The sequence below is a fragment of the Salvelinus namaycush genome, chromosome 12 (genome assembly GCF_016432855.1).
Source record: "Salvelinus namaycush isolate Seneca chromosome 12, SaNama_1.0, whole genome shotgun sequence".
In the NCBI taxonomy this organism is placed as follows: Eukaryota; Metazoa; Chordata; class Actinopteri; order Salmoniformes; family Salmonidae; genus Salvelinus; species Salvelinus namaycush.
In genome coordinates, this window is record NC_052318.1 from 45,811,867 (window position 1) to 45,827,594 (window position 15,728).

At 43.4% G+C, this 15,728-nt stretch overlaps 1 protein-coding gene across 2 annotated transcripts; it reads left to right on the forward strand.

Annotated features, from left to right (window-relative positions):
• Positions 1–2,328: 2,328 nt before the first annotated feature.
• On the forward strand, positions 2,329–15,270 carry LOC120057330 (cationic amino acid transporter 3-like). Of its 2 annotated transcripts, XM_039005908.1 has the most exons (12): positions 2,329–2,440; positions 9,172–9,621; positions 9,773–9,934; positions 10,086–10,287; positions 10,451–10,569; positions 10,812–11,034; positions 11,185–11,324; positions 11,633–11,735; positions 11,912–12,141; positions 12,265–12,431; positions 12,537–12,645; positions 12,935–13,083. In XM_039005908.1, exons 2-12 carry the CDS (start codon positions 9,255–9,257, stop codon positions 13,081–13,083), a joined length of 1,971 nt encoding a protein of 656 aa, XP_038861836.1. In that variant the 5' UTR covers positions 2,329–2,440; positions 9,172–9,254. The 2 variants fall into 2 exon arrangements, with proteins under 2 accessions (XP_038861836.1, XP_038861837.1); XM_039005909.1 differs by lacking the exon at positions 2,329–2,440 and having other exon boundaries at positions 9,255–9,621; positions 12,935–15,270.
• The last annotated feature ends 458 nt before the right edge of the window (positions 15,271–15,728 follow it).

The following is a 15,728-nucleotide window of genomic DNA, read 5'->3' on the forward strand; positions in this document are numbered from 1 at the left end:
AAAGGCAAGATAGAAGGTCCTAATTACTGCTTCTCTGTAACCACGTTTCCATCCATTTTTTTATGCCAGTAAAGTCATAGTGAAAACTGAAAATATATCACAACAGCTGTGATAGAAACAGGACGTTTTGTTAAACATTTCTAAATGCCGACAGATAATTTGCTAGTTCGACATGGTGGGATTTTTTGGGGTCGGTAAAATAAATTATGCGAGAGAGAAATGGCAGTGGAAGCACCTTTATGCGCAAATATTTCTATAATAACCATACAATCATATCGAAGTAAACTTTGAGTCACGCGACTCTTGAAACGATGCAGTTTATTTAGCTACAGATAAAATAACTTATGAACTTCACAGGGTGGTGAAAGTGCACGTTGATCTTGATGCTCCTTTAAAATAAATATCTATCAATGCTTGACTGACGTTTGATAAATAAAAATATTCTCGCTCTTAGGCTATCCATAATAATCTCATCATGTAGATTAGTCTACCTGCACTGTTTGGCTAGAGCGCAAATGCCAAGACCATAGTATGTAAATTTGCTATTTAACGCAACAGTTTTCGTGACAAAACTATCGGTGGAGTTAAACATGTGATTGAAACACATTGATCTTTATATTTTTATTCGGTACATGAAAACCTGAGCAAAAAAATACATTTTTTTACATCATAATGCAGTGATTGTTATCCAGAAGTCCGTTTGGTGGAAACACCACTGGTGGGGAAATGCGCATATTTTCTTTATGCGTTTTTTTAAACATACGCATTAAAATCTGTCGACAATTGGATGGAAACCTAGCTAGTGACATGATTTGCAAAATCTGCAACGGGTTTCTAGCCAGAGGCAGGGTCTTTTTTTGCTTCTCACGTCACCGTAAATGCTTTAACTTTTGATGTCATCGGGTAGAACTTTTTTTCTACAAAGTTTAGAAATTCACTGTTTTCACATATGTAGACACCAGTGATGGGAAAACTACCCAATTGTCATACTTGAGTCAAAGTATATCTACCTTAATAGAAAGTTAATCAAGTGAAAGTGAAAGTCACCCAGTAAAATACTACTTGAGTAAAAGTCGAAAAGTATTTGGTTTTAAATATACTTAAGTATCAAAAGTAAATGTAATTGCTAAAATATACTTAAGTATCAAAAGATGACGTAAAAGTAGAAATAATTTCAAATTCCTTATATTAAGCAAAGCAGACGGCACCATTTTCTTGTTTTTTAAATTTACGGATAGCCAGGTGCACACTCCAACACTCAGACATTAATTACAAAAGATGCATTTGTGTTTAGTGAGTCCGCCAGATCAGAGGCAGTAGGGACCATGTGTTGTCTTGATAAGTGCGTGAATTGGACCATTTTCCTGTCCTGCTAAGCATTCAAAATGTAACGAATACTTTGGGTTGCCAGGGAAAATGTATGGAGTAAAAATTAAAATATTTTCTTTAGGAATGTAGTTAATTAAAAATAGTAAAAAATATAAATAGTAAAGTTACGATACCCCAAAAAACGACTTTAGTAGTACTTTAAAATATTTTTTACTAAGGTACTTTACACCACTGGTAGACACAGCTATTGTGATGGGGAGATAATGAAAATGAGGTTGAAAAGTATTAGAGTTGCCCTTTAAACTCAAAATATTACAGTAGAAAGAATAATTGTGTTTTCTTCTTTCCTATCATGGTCTGATTGGTGGGAGTAATATACCTCTCCTGTTATGAAGTTTGCATGCCAGTGAGATTTCAGGACTGGGAAGGGCATATGTCATACCGTCAGTATGGCCTCATTAAACATGGTCATTGCACCTCTAACACTCCAGACAAGGGCATTGGGTGCAGAGATGAAGCAGAACCATTTTCCCCTTCTATTAATCTGGGTGACAAAGCTACAGCGGATATAGTGAAAAGCCCTTGGAGCTAGCTCAGTTGCTGGAGTGAAAGATCTTGAAAGGGGAATGACATGCACTCACACGCACAACACAACGGGCTTGAATGGGCATAATGACTGCACATCTCTCCTGGATTTGTAGTATAATTTCTCTGAATTTTGTAAAGGTCAAAGTGTGGGTCTATCTCAATCATTTTAAAAAGCTTCCTCTCCTTGTTGCATTTCCTTCATTTGCAGCGACGTGAAAGAACTCGAGAAATGAAAGCATATTGCGTTTCACCTCGTATGTGATCAGTGCAATTGGTGGAGGGGGAGGCGAATCGAGGAAGCCACTGTAGCACATTGAGATGTACCCTGGAATACATGAATGGTTTGCGCCACCCCACAAAGGGAGGGTTGTTTATACTACGAATATCCACGTCACTGTCTCCGCCCTCTTAAAAAAAACGCACACAAGAACTAAGGAACGCGGGATGTTTCATCAGCGAATGTGAAGTCAACTGTATTTGGTCGTGCTGTCGAGCCTTCGAACATTTCAAAGTAAAACCAAAGGTAAAGTAACCAACATCACACATTTAAAAAAAAAAAAAAAAATTGTACTGAAAAGTATGTGCTTACGTTTCGATGTTGTGGTCCATGTGTCGAAACTGCACGAGACTCCGTAGTATTTTACTCTCGCTAATTCTGACGCAATCACACCCTCGTGTGTTGTCAGAAATACTAACTTTAGCCAACTACTATAACGATATTCTCTTTTAAAACAGTACATTACTGGTTATGTTTTTAGGGATTAGAATACTCATTGGCTGTTTATTTTGTTTGAAATAAATAGTTAGATGGGTACCTAACGTCTTCCAACAAACGTTAGTTGACGTTACCAATACCATTGCTCACTAGGCGGTTGATGTTTTAGCGGGGAACGTTAATTTAGCCAGTTAGCATATTGGCTATTAATGGTAGCTAGTTAGGTAACGTTATAATCTAAGATGTGCCGTGTAAATCCATGTTGCTGCAACTAACTAGTTTATCTTGTCGGGTGTAAAAGCTGCTGTGTGTCACCATTCATTGTTTTACTTGCTAGCTATCAAACACAGTCTTAAGTCAACTAGTTCAATTACTTTGCTAGCTAAAGTTAGTTTGATAATGTTATCTAGCTAACTATCGTTAGGTAGAAAACTACACATCAACGAACTGTAGGTATGCATGTGTGCAACCTGTAATATCTATCTTAACAGTGGGTATGTAACTAGTTAACAAACCAATCACGAACAACTTTCATAATATATCAGTCTAGCTAGACAATAGACGGGTCCTTGGCTTGACTGCTGTAGCGTTAGCTGCAGCTAACCGCATTTTTAATATGTTGCGTCAGCTGTTGCATCAGCTTGAGTTCGCTAGCTAGCAGCATTTTATAGTTGCTGCTGTTAACTAGCCACAACTATCAAAATGTGTTACACGTCATATTCAATGTGAGGACTCCTTGTCTGTGTGTTGAAAGTTGTTCGCCCTCAGTCTCATGTCAGACAGTTAGTTGTTCAAGTTGTTGTTCAACTCTCACGGAACATATAACTTTACCGCCTTACTTAGTAATTGTTTGATGTTCAGGTTGGTCATCATGCAGAGGAACATTTGTTTTATTATAGGGGGGTCTTTGCCTCAACTGACTCATTCAAGGGGTCACTTTTTGCATTGACTGCATTCATTTGGTCACCCTAGTATTCTAAGCTGATGGACGGAAATACAAATTTGCAGGGACATTTTCTGAAATGTTCAAGGGGCAAATTTGCCCCAAGCTCTGTAGACTGGTCATGACAGAGGCATTGAGGAAGGAGGAAGGAGGAAGGGATCCTGTTGGCTCTGTTCCAGTGGCTTGAAGTTCACTCATAGCAGTAGTCCTTTTTTTTACTGGAAAATTGATTGCACCATAGCGTCAAACAGCTAGACAACTATTGACTGTCTGTGATGCATGAAGTGTGCCACCCATCACATAGCTCCAAGGGTGACCTCGCCCACTGAGATTAGAATGCTGAAAGGGCGCTCTGCACCAGCCTATTAAAAAGTATGCACTCCCCCAATGAACATCTGAAAAAGCATATAAAAGGGACAAGAAACACCATGTGTAGGTGTTAAAATAATTTCCTTGTGTGTGCTTAACATTTAGTATATGGTAATTGTACCCACAAATTGCATGGTGAGCCAGTTTGTCAAATGATTCCCCTGGTCATGAAGTCAGCAGTCATTAGTCGAACATGAAATGCAGGGCTGGAGTAAAGTTGTCATTTCGAGGCATTTTCAAATCTGGTCATGTTATACAGTGCACCCATTAATTGATATGCTTGTTACAGTGAACATTTTTTAAGATTATAGCAGTGGTGCCTGGACTTTGCAATCTGTTTACCTGCCTGTCGAGGACAAGTGACAGGCAGAACCACCCGTATCACTTGCGTTCTCTGTCCCACACGCCAGGACCCAGAGGTGCAAGAACGCTCTTTTTAGCAACCAGCGCAATTTCGGTGTAGTGCATCTTTAAAATATTTTGACTCAAAACGCGAGGAGACGTTGAAACAACTTGTTTATTGAATACCATCTCATTAGTCTATTACACTTTAATAAAGCACTGTGAATGACTTTACAAGAAGATGCATGTTTTTCCTATTGCCTGCCACCAACTGAGTAACTTAGTGGCACCCGTCTAAATTCTAAATAATGTCAAGGGTCTGGGTCGGATTGGATATGATTGTTAGGTATCTCTGGTATCTATTACTTTAACTGACTTGTCCGGAAGGGCTTGTACACATCTGAACGCGCTAATTTATGCTGCTGCGCTTGCTTTTCATGAGTGGGGCGTGGAATGTGTAGCTTGTTGTTGGCCAATCATAAGTCATCAAAGTGGCAATAGTCTATAGTCATAGCGCCTCCATGTGTGGCAAAAGTAAGGAGATATCTAATCAATGGAAGACGGAATGAAAAGTTAAAGGAGAAGGATATGCTGAGAGCCAACAGGCTGCTACTTAATTTTTTGAATTGAGTTATTTGTAATTGTAGGATGACTTTTGTAGGGGGGACTTTTTTGTCATAGCCCTGACTGGCTTTACACATGCGCTTGTCGGACTTGATGACAGTTGCTATCAGATTTGACCGCTGTGGTTGGTTGCTCAAAATTATGGGGTGGGGCTTAGCATAGGGTACATTTTGGGGAGGTACTACCTAAATCGCTCAAATCTCAATTTAAGATACTGACTTTATGACACATTGTGCTATTTACACTTTGTAGTACATTTTTACACCGTTTTTGACTATCAATGTAACATCGGTCGTTTTGAAGCAGAGAAGTTGGTTTTTGAGGTCAGCTGCCTTTTTAAATAAGTTTTATCTTAATTGTGTGTAATTATTTGTCTAAATTTAGTCCATATCCATGTATTTCAGTGTGTATCGCTAGGTTTCCATCCAATTTGGCAACATATTTTCATTCAAATGGTCTCAAACAAGTGCTGTGTTCCCACCGAACGGACTTATTGCAGATAAAAATCAGTGGGTGATGACAGTGCACACAATGTACCTTTTCACTTAAGTTTTCATGTGCCGAATAAACGTCTAAAGTTCAATGTGTTTCCATCGCATTTTCAACTCTCGATAGTTTTGTCACAAAACTGTTGCGCTAAATAGCAATTGTGCCTACTCTGGTCTTGGCACATGTGCTCTAGCCACCAGCTTGCAGTGTGGGTAGGCAAGTCTACACGATGACATCATCATTATGGATAAGTGAGAATGTTTGTTTTTATTTGTCACGCATCGATCGTCAAGTCGCCAGAATCAGACCCTCAATATTTATTGGAAAGGAGCATCAAGATCACCGTGCACTTTCACCACCCTGTGAAGTTCCTCATAAGTTATTTAATGTCTAGCCTAATAAACTGCATGGTTTCCTAAGTCGCTCTGGGAGGACCACACACCATATCATTGCGTGACTCTATGGCCGTTTCTCGCATGATTTCATTGTACAGACACAGATCCCACCATGTCGTGAACCTACGACCAGTGAGCAGGAACACTAACCAATAAGGGAACCCAGTCTTTCCACTTTATATAGTATCATAAGTTAGCTAACGATGAGGGCCTAGGTCTTAACTTTTGTTTATTTCATATGCTATCTTGAAGCTTAGGACACCCTGATAACAAACTAGGCTAATCATAATACCGTATCGTGATGGCAGAGTTGAGGCTAGACAGTGAGTCAAAACCCCCAAAAAGTGCTTTGTGTGGAGTGAGCAACAGTCTAATGAGATTGAGCTAAGATAATCCTCTTAGTCTGTTGCAGCAGGTGCTTTGGAAAAGCTCAGTGAGGCAAATAATATACAGTATCTGCGGAAGCTTCCGCCGGGTGGTTACTTGTGTGCTGGAAGACCTAGTTAAAAGCCTCATAACATAAACCTAAATCTAATCCATATGGTATTAGGTAGCAATACCATGGCTCTCTTGTCCCTCTGCGGCAGAGGTGAGCAATATTTGGAACATCGAATCGCAATCAAATTACAGTATCGAATCTTGATACATTTCGTATCGGCACCTAAATATTGTGATAATATCGTATTGTGATGTCCCTGGCAATTCCCAGCCCAAGTATTAGGCAATTAGACTAGGCCTAGTTTTTAATGCTCTTTAAGTGGTTGAAGTACTCCTACCCTTTGTATACTATAGCCTACCTATTACAGGAAAAGAGTCCCACTAAACCCTTTGGCCTAGAGGCTCCAACGAGCATGCCTGATTTGAGCTTCCAGGTGGTAAATTATAGGAGCTGCGTGTTGGTGTCTTCACAACCTGGTCTGAAGCCGCCGCTGTTTCACAGAGGCCAGCCACCCCTCGTGAAGACCACAAGGAAAAGATTAGCCTAGTTGGTCTAGGTGACGCAGGGTGGCCTACCTCCAGAGCTTACTGTGTGGGCAGAACAGACTAAACCTCTCAGGCGCCGCACATTAATCGCAGGCAGGGGGACTCCCAGAAGTGAACCTTTCCCAGGGCCGGAGATGACGCCTGCCCTGCCCGCCGGCCTCCTAAAACAGCTAATGCAACTCTTCAGCAGAGCAAACCCTGTATGCGGTTTCAGTCTTGCTTAACTATTCCGTTGTTCAATCATAACCCCTAGAGAGCACAGCCATGGTGTCGTTTTGTTTTTTTAAACACTGGTTTAAGTTACAAGGTGGATATGCCAAGCCCATGCAGACTTCAATAAGGAAGCCATTGTGCATGTCCAAGTGCAGGATGGAATATAGTTGGTTGCACCATTGTGATCCAATCACGGCATCTAGCCCAGGCTGACTGTCCGATCAAACCAGCATTGACTATTTTCCCTGTAGACAGTTTGTGACAGTAACTACAATGCCTGATACATGAAAGTTATTTTTGAACCGTTTTAATTTCCTGTTAACTTCAGAGGCCAGTGGGTGTGTTTATTTTACCGACATTCCATTTTTTGTTCTGTGTTTGCAAATTGTTTTCTCAATAACCTTCCGGTGATTGTGCACAGTGTTCTATGGATAACAACGTAGAATGGGCCCGAAAACATGTATTATTATTATTATTTGACTATTATTATAGGTGTTAAGAGGCTAAGCTACACCTCCAAGTCGCCAACCTTTTGTGGGGTGTTTGGTGTGCTGCTGAAGAGGCAGCGTCTCAGATATCTCGAATAAGCAGTAGCCATGATGACCTTACGGTTGGTCGGGACAGGGACCAGACGTTCTGTGCAACGTGCTTAATGTCAACATGGAGCTGTGTGGACAGCTGCTGCCAGTCAGACAAGGTCATGTGACCAGAGCCTCCAATGCTTATGAGGTGGTTGTGTGAGTGTCCCTGCAGTCTGGCACCTGCACAGATAGAGATGCTGTCTGTCCTTGAGCTGAAGGGGCCGGGGTTTGTTGTAAGTGGTGCTATCAGTATTAGTCAGCCTGCCCCTAGAGATGCCAAAACACTACATCGCTGACGTGAATGCTATGATTTGTTGTCGTTAAACGAGATTGCTGAGCAGAAGTTTTGCTTGAAATGTTGCGCTGTTGTCACCTTTTTTTTCTTTTGTGGGACATGCTAGTTGTAATAGAAAGTGGGATCCCAATTTGAAGACTTGTTATAACACTTGAGTTTGCGTTGTTCTGCTTGGGTAGGGCAGATCTACTGCCTAGCTCTTGGAGGAAAGCAAATGAACCTTGTGACAGTGAACTTTGATAATATGAAAAATCAGGTTTTTATCTACCGGTATGTAGGCTAAATGCCAAGTGGTTGTCTTACTACGTGCTATCACTTCATTTGGTTTTGAATTGTAACTCTGTATTTTGACATGATACGGGCCTCTATTCAAGATGTTCTATTGCGTACTGCCGTATAATAGACTACACAACGATTGTTTCTGATGACTTAAAGGTGGTCGGCATGTGGGCAATTCCATGGTAATGGGATTACGCCGAGACTCAGATTGTTCACTGTAAAACGTATACCAAACAACAACCATTTTGATTTCAAAGTTGAACAAATCATAGCGCTCTATAGACAAGGACTACTTTTTAAAAATGTACACGCATTTTACAAAAACACATTTTATAGGAAGAACTGCCGGTACAAAATTTGCTAGTAGAATACAACCGAGGGAGATTTTACTGTAATTCTGTTACCAAAGTTTGCATCTGCATTTTTTTCACCATTTTAAAAGTTGTCATTGTGCATAGAGTTGTATGGTTTGTTGAAATTTTGGTTTGGCAAACATTTTTAAAGTGAAGGATCTGAGTCATTGGGAATTGCCCATGTCTTTTAAAATTGTATTCAACCAGTAAGGTTATTAGTGAATAGCGAGGCACAGAGAGATTGGTGTTCACTTCCATGTCTGCTTATCGAAGCTCTCTACCGGTCAGGTCATGTTTAGAAACATTTTTTTATAAACCACTATTGAAGGTGGGGAAATGTAATTCTGGGAAGACGCATAATAGCAGCATGCTGTTCCTTAGAAGAATGTGGTTTGCTTGTCTGGAAACCTGCAGGAGGGGAATTAAAACTTTACTGGAAGTACCCGAGTAGGAGGAAACAAACTAGTGTGGCACCATACAGAAATGTAACGTATCAACTTGACTAAATACGCACATGAGAGCTAATCAGTCAGTTCGTTATCACAGAGACGGTTGGTTGGCTAACAAGGGATCCGCACGGAACAAAGTAAAGCAACAAACAGCTAGATTAAACTGTAGCCTATTATTTCCCATAGTCACTCATCAATCTGCTTCCCCTCTGTTTGATCATAGGATCTCTCCTGCTCCGTCTCAACTCTTCGCCACTCTGCTCAGTCAACCCCTTCAGCTTCGCAGCTCCCTCCGCAGACGTGACCATGGTAGACAAGATGGCCTCCTTTGGCCGGATCTTGTTGCGACGCAGGGTACTGGACTGCTCCGATGAGGGAAGCCGCTTCGCCCGCTGCCTCTCCACACTGGACCTGGTGGCGCTGGGGGTGGGCTCTACGCTAGGGGCAGGGGTGTACGTCCTGGCTGGTGAGGTAGCCAGGGAGAAGGCTGGTCCTGCCATCGTGCTCTGCTTCCTCATCGCTGCGCTCTCCTCCATGCTGGCCGGACTCTGTTACGCCGAGTTTGGCGCCCGCGTACCCAAGACTGGTTCGGCGTACCTGTACAGCTACGTGACGGTTGGCGAGATCTGGGCTTTCATCACGGGGTGGAACCTCATCCTCTCCTATGTCCTCGGTGAGTTAGTAGATTGGAAATTGCGTCCGTTTTCAAAGGCTTTTGCGTTGAGCCACAATGTTCACTGTGGTTAGTCTCTAGTCTGCCTTATCCTCTTGAGTTTGGGCGACGGTTTCCATGACGTTAACTTCTTCTCCATGGTCCTTTTTAGGTACAGCCAGTGTGGCCCGAGCCTGGAGCTCTAATGTCGATAGCCTGGTGGAGCAGAGGATATCAGACTTCTTCAGGTCGTCCATGGCCATGAACGTCCCGGGGGGCGTGCTGGCTGAATACCCGGACCTGTTTGCGCTCATCCTCGTGCTCTTATTAACCGGTGAGGACTTCAGTCAACCAAAATGTATAGTGCTGGGGGAGGCAGCACATAAGTTATAGCCTCATTGTAAAAACTTGCATGTATTGTAACGTACATGTGCCTAATGCGACTTGATTTGTGTTTCCTAACGCCATACTGTTGCTTCTTCCAGGGCTGCTGGCGTTTGGCGTGAGTGAGTCGGCTCTGGTGAATAAGATCTTCACGGGGGTCAACCTGGTGGTGCTGGGCTTCGTCATCATCTCAGGCTTTGTGAAGGGAGACACAAACAACTGGAACCTTACTTTGGATGACTTTAACAACACCTACCGTGTCATCAACGCCAATATCACCAACGCGTCCAGCTTATCCAAAGAGTGAGTCCTCCAATACAGATTAATACCAGCTGAGATTTAGCCAGAGATTCCATTATAGGGCACTGGTATTGACTAAATCATGCTTTCATGTGTCTAGCTGTGTTTTAATCTCTGCACTTGGCTTCAGAAATAAAACCGTATAATTGCTGCCTCTGTCCCTCAGGGTTGTGGATAAGACGTTTGGCACAGGTGGTTTTGCTCCGTTTGGCCTCCGTGGCATTTTGTCTGGTGCCGCCACGTGTTTCTATGCCTTTGTGGGGTTCGACTGCATCGCCACGACAAGTGAGTTATTTACTGTGCTCCAAAGCTAAACATTAGATAGGACCACGTCGTTTGTTCTCAGTAGATTGAGCGTTCACTTACATGCCACTTAATCAAAATGTAGCTTTTTTAATATGGTGGCCAATTTTCGCTAAATAGTTGGAATGTATAGTTCTACTTGGTTGTTACTCTCTCATAGTTCCAGACAAATAAATGTTGTGCCTTGTCGTCGCCCCCCCCCCCCCCCCCCCCCCCCCCCCCAGGCGAAGAGGCTAAGAACCCAACGCGCTCCATCCCTGTGGGCATCGTGGCCTCTCTGCTCATCTGTTTCTTCGCCTACTTCGGGGTGTCTGCGGCCCTCACCCTCATGATGCCCTACTACCTGCTGGACACCAAGAGCCCCCTGCCAAAGGCCTTCATCCACATAGGCTGGCCTGCTGCTCACTACATCGTGGCTGTGGGCTCCCTCTGTGCTCTCTCCACCAGGTCAGTTAGGCTGATAGACCGCACTATGGCTACTGTTCTGTAGCTCCCTTGTCTTCTACACTCCTCAGTACTTGGTGTTCTTGTCAAGCTATCAAATGCACTCCCTTTGTTACGTGTGTGTATATAATGTTGGTTTTGTTGTCCTCCTAGCCTGCTTGGGTCCATGTTCCCCATGCCGAGGGTGATCTACGCCATGGCAGAGGATGGGCTCCTGTTCCGTGGCCTGTCCCGCATGAACACGCGCACCAAGACGCCCCTGATGGCCACTATCGTCTCTGGCTGTGTGGCATGTGAGTTCAGCCCTCCACCCTCTCTCTGTTCATTCATCTGGTTCTGCTCTACTACCTCTGGGTTCCACTGTAGTCAACTCCTGCTGTTATGTTTTTGTTTATGTATGAATCTATGAATGTGCAGCAGGAGGGAAGCTTGTCGAAATAGACCCTTTGATCAGTGGAATGCTTTTTAAAAGTGTTATTTATTTTTTCTTCATTGTTTTTGAATGCAGGAATAACTAGAGTAAATAACCAACTGAAGGGATGTGGATTGTGTTTTCTATAGTATGTATGATGGTAATGCTCATTGTCTCCTCTCCCTGTAGCTCTGATGGCCTTCTTCTTTGACCTGGCTGCCCTGGTTGACCTCATGTCCATAGGGACACTGCTGGCCTACTCACTAGTGGCCATCTGTGTGCTCATCCTCAGGTGGGTGACGACTTGTACCGCTTTTTCTTTTAAATATACTATAATGCCAAACACCGCATTTTTGTCGTGTTGAAATTATGATTTGTCTCCAATTCTGTGATTTGCTTATGGTGTTTGACATTCTCAGTGTGACTCTCATGGTCCAGGAAACTGACCTGTTCTTCCCTCCTGTCCAGGTACCAGCCGGGCACCCTGAGCTCGTCCAGTCAGAGTGAGAAGCTGGTGGAGCTGGTGGGAGGGGAGAAGGTGGCCGTGTCCGGGCGAGACAGCGGTGACGAGTACGGCCTGGATCTGGAGGACGGACCCCTCCGGGAGAAGTTCACCCCCCGCCTCCTCCTCTTGCCCAGCGGGAATCTACCCACTAAGATCTCTGGGAACATCGTCTATGCCACCACGGCCATTATCTGTGAGTGACGCCTCTTCTCTTTCTCTCTCACTTATGACGTTGTAATGCAGTTGACCACGGGTCGTTTTCAAAGCAGCTCTTTTTAGAGAAAGCACATTTTGATTCTCTCTTCGTCCTCTCTAGCGGTGCTCATCACTGTGCTGTGTGTGGTGTTGGCGGGGAAGCTGGATGAGTTGATCGAGGTTCAGCCTGTGTGGGTCACGGTGTGTGTAGTACTGGCCTTGCTCTGTGCCCTTTGTGTCGTCATCATCTGGAGGCAACCCGAGAGCAAGGAAGCCCTCACCTTCAAGGTTAGTTTCTGGATACTTCAGTGTTTGTTCACGGCTTACAACCAATTCATAATACAACTTGTACGCAGTAAAACGACTAACTTGTTTCTCACCCCCCCCCCCCAGGTGCCCTTGTTGCCTTGGCTGCCTCTGTTCAGTGTCTTTGTCAACATCTACCTCATGATGCAGCTGGACCTGGCTACGTGGTGCTGCTTTGCTGTTTGGATGGGCATTGGTGAGTTGGATTACATTATACAGAGTAGGAAATGTTTCTAAATTCACAATAGAATCACATGTTAATCACGGAATCCGCTATAGGGAAAAACCATCTGCCCCATGGTCAATGTAATTGCAGTGCATATTCTGCTGTTCTATCGCTCGTGCAATGATGTCGGAGGGGGGGAAAAACTGTTTGTTTGCAGTGACTTTGTAATATCGCAAACAGACGTGGCAGATTCACCATTTTTAAAGATTCCCTCTTTAATTCAGTCAACTTAATTCCTCTCTTTTTCTCCTTCCCTCAGGATTTGCAATCTACTTCTGCTACGGGATCTGGCACAGCAGCGAGGCAGCCAACAGCACCCCCCGGAAATACGAGCCTGCCCTCCAGACCAAGAAGAAGCCCATCTACCTGGGGAGAGACGAGAGTGAGGCGGAGGGGATGAGCCCCTGAACGGCTAGGGGCTGGAGGAAACCCCACACGTTATACCTCTGAAGTGAAGGCAGACAATTCAACTGACACTGCAATGTGTGTGTCTAGATTTGTTGCCTTTCATTTTTGGGAGATCTGTCTTACACTTTATTGGACAGTTTATGAGTAATACTTTCAACACTTAATGTTTCTATTAACATTACTAGTGATTTTTAAAATGTATTTATTAACCGTTAGTCTCTTCCTAGTTGGTGGCTGTGGCCGTGCCTCCAATCGTTAGCCCCCGGGGGCCCCCCGCAGCTATATGAAGTACAGCTGTACAGGATCTGTTGGTTAGGGCCATGTGTATTACTGGGTACCAGTGTGTCTGTGGGGTTTACGGCCTTGGTCAGGGCCTCCGTAGACTTGTTAACGGTGTCGAGGCCCAACGCGGGCGTTTTTTGGGATGACTGTCGTAGACGAGCTGTCCTCCACCTGCCAAAGAGCAACCTATTTAACAGGACTTTGTGCACCTAGTTGCAGAAACAATTATTTTTGTTGGTGTCAGCTTCTTCAATATGTCTCATGAAATGGAAATATCACCACAGAGACCTCGAACTACATATCCTATAATGTTAAATGCGTTTATGAACAATCTGTTGCCGGTGATTTTTCTGTCGTACATTTGTCTTCGAATGTATGGTAAAAATAGTCAAAGTAATGATGTATGTTATCATTTTCATGGTGATGTAAGTCCCTGTGTTACTTGCCTCTGAGGTCCATCCAAAGAATTGACTGAGGTAAATCAACCCTTGGAGAGTGATAAAGCATCCCAGCACCTCTGCACTGTCTGCTGAATAATCTTTAATCTGGTATCGTCATTTGGGCTGTTCTGTACTCGTGTAACCCCCTTCATATGCATTTCTATTTATCTCTGGAGTTCTGATTTACAAATCCGAGCTACCCTTTTTATATGGAAATACTTGAGTTTGAGATCTCTGCCTCGAATGCTTGAGCTGTCTACAGACGTAGATTTAACTGTCAAACAAAGAACTACCTGTATGATCTAGACACTGCGCTGTATTGACTCTTTTTAAAAGGCAGTGATTTTAGTCCTGGTCAGGTATTACCACTAATATTACTTTAGCTGTAGATTCTTGTGAACCTATTTTCACAAACATTTTTAGTTTCCATTGAAACTTGTTCTTGGCAGCTTGGCTGTCGAGTTTGCATCTTCATTTTAGCCATCTATTTTCCTGCTATGCCCTTCAACTGACTTTAATCGAGTAATGTGCTTTTTATAGATGTGTTTTGTCTTTTACATGTACTCTTGATTACCCCCTTGCTTTTAATGTGTTACTGTATATAGCAAAACTTTTGCTTCACCAAATAATTGACAGGTCTACTCGTGACTCTATTTGTTAAGTCACTAGTTGTGGTGCTGCTTGACCAAATGACATTTTGCTTTGGAGACACTGGTTCAAGAGCATTAGTATGACCAGCAAAAATTGGTCTCTAAATTTGAACTTTATTTGCTCTGCTCCAAAGACCATGGAGATGGCGAGGATAATTGATAGATATGGTATTGTAGTACGGTAATAACTGTAGATGTACTGTGTGTATAGCTGTATTTTATTAGTATAATGCTGTATATTATACAAATGGACATGTTTTTATAGTTGTGCTTCTCGGCATTACTTTTAACAACATCGTTTCTTGAGGGTTTGTTAGACAAAAGAAACCGGTTCCTCCAAAAGAAACCGGTTACTAAAAATGCCTACCACCTCAAAGATCCCACTGGCTGGTAAACCAAGACACAGGTTTTTATCTTCGGTTTTATATACTGTAAATACACTGCATGACCAAAAGTATGTGGACACCTGCTCGTCAAACATCTCAGTCCAAAATCATGGGCCTTAATATGGAGTTGGTCCCCCCCCCCCCCTTTGCTGATATAACAGCCTCCACTCTTCTGGGAAGGTTGTCCACCAGATGTTAGAACATAGCTGTGTGGATTTGCTTCTATTCAGCCATGAGCATTAGTGAGATCAGGCACTGATGTTTGGCAATTAGGCCTTGGCGTTCCAATTCATCCCAAAGGTGTTCGGTGGGGTTTAGGGCAGGCCTCTTTGCAGGCCAGTCAAGTTCTTCCACACCAATCTCGACAAACCATTTCTGTATGGAACTCGCTTTGTGTACGGTTGCATTGTCATGCTGAAACAGGAAAGGGCTTTCCCCAAACTGTTGCCACAGTTGGAAGCACAGAACCGTCTAGAGTGTCATTGTATTCTGTAGCATTAAGATTTCCCTTCACTGGAACTAAGGGGCCTAGCCCGATCCATGAAAAACAGCCCCAGGTCATTATTCCTCCTCCACCAAACTTTACAGTTGGCACTATGCATTCGGGCAGGTAGCGTTCTCCTGGCATCCAGATTTGTTTGTCGGACTGCCAGATGGCGACGTGTGATTCATCGCTCCAGAGAACGCGTTTCCACTGCTCCGGGGTCCAATGGTGGCGAGCTTTACGCCGCTCCAGCCGACGCTTTGCGCGTGGTGATCTTAGGCTTGTGTGCGGCTGCTCGTCAATGGAAATCTATTTCATGATGCTCCAGACACAGTTATTGTGCTGATGTTGCTTTCAGAGGCAGTTTGTAACCCTGTAGTGAGTGTTGCAATAGAGCATTTTT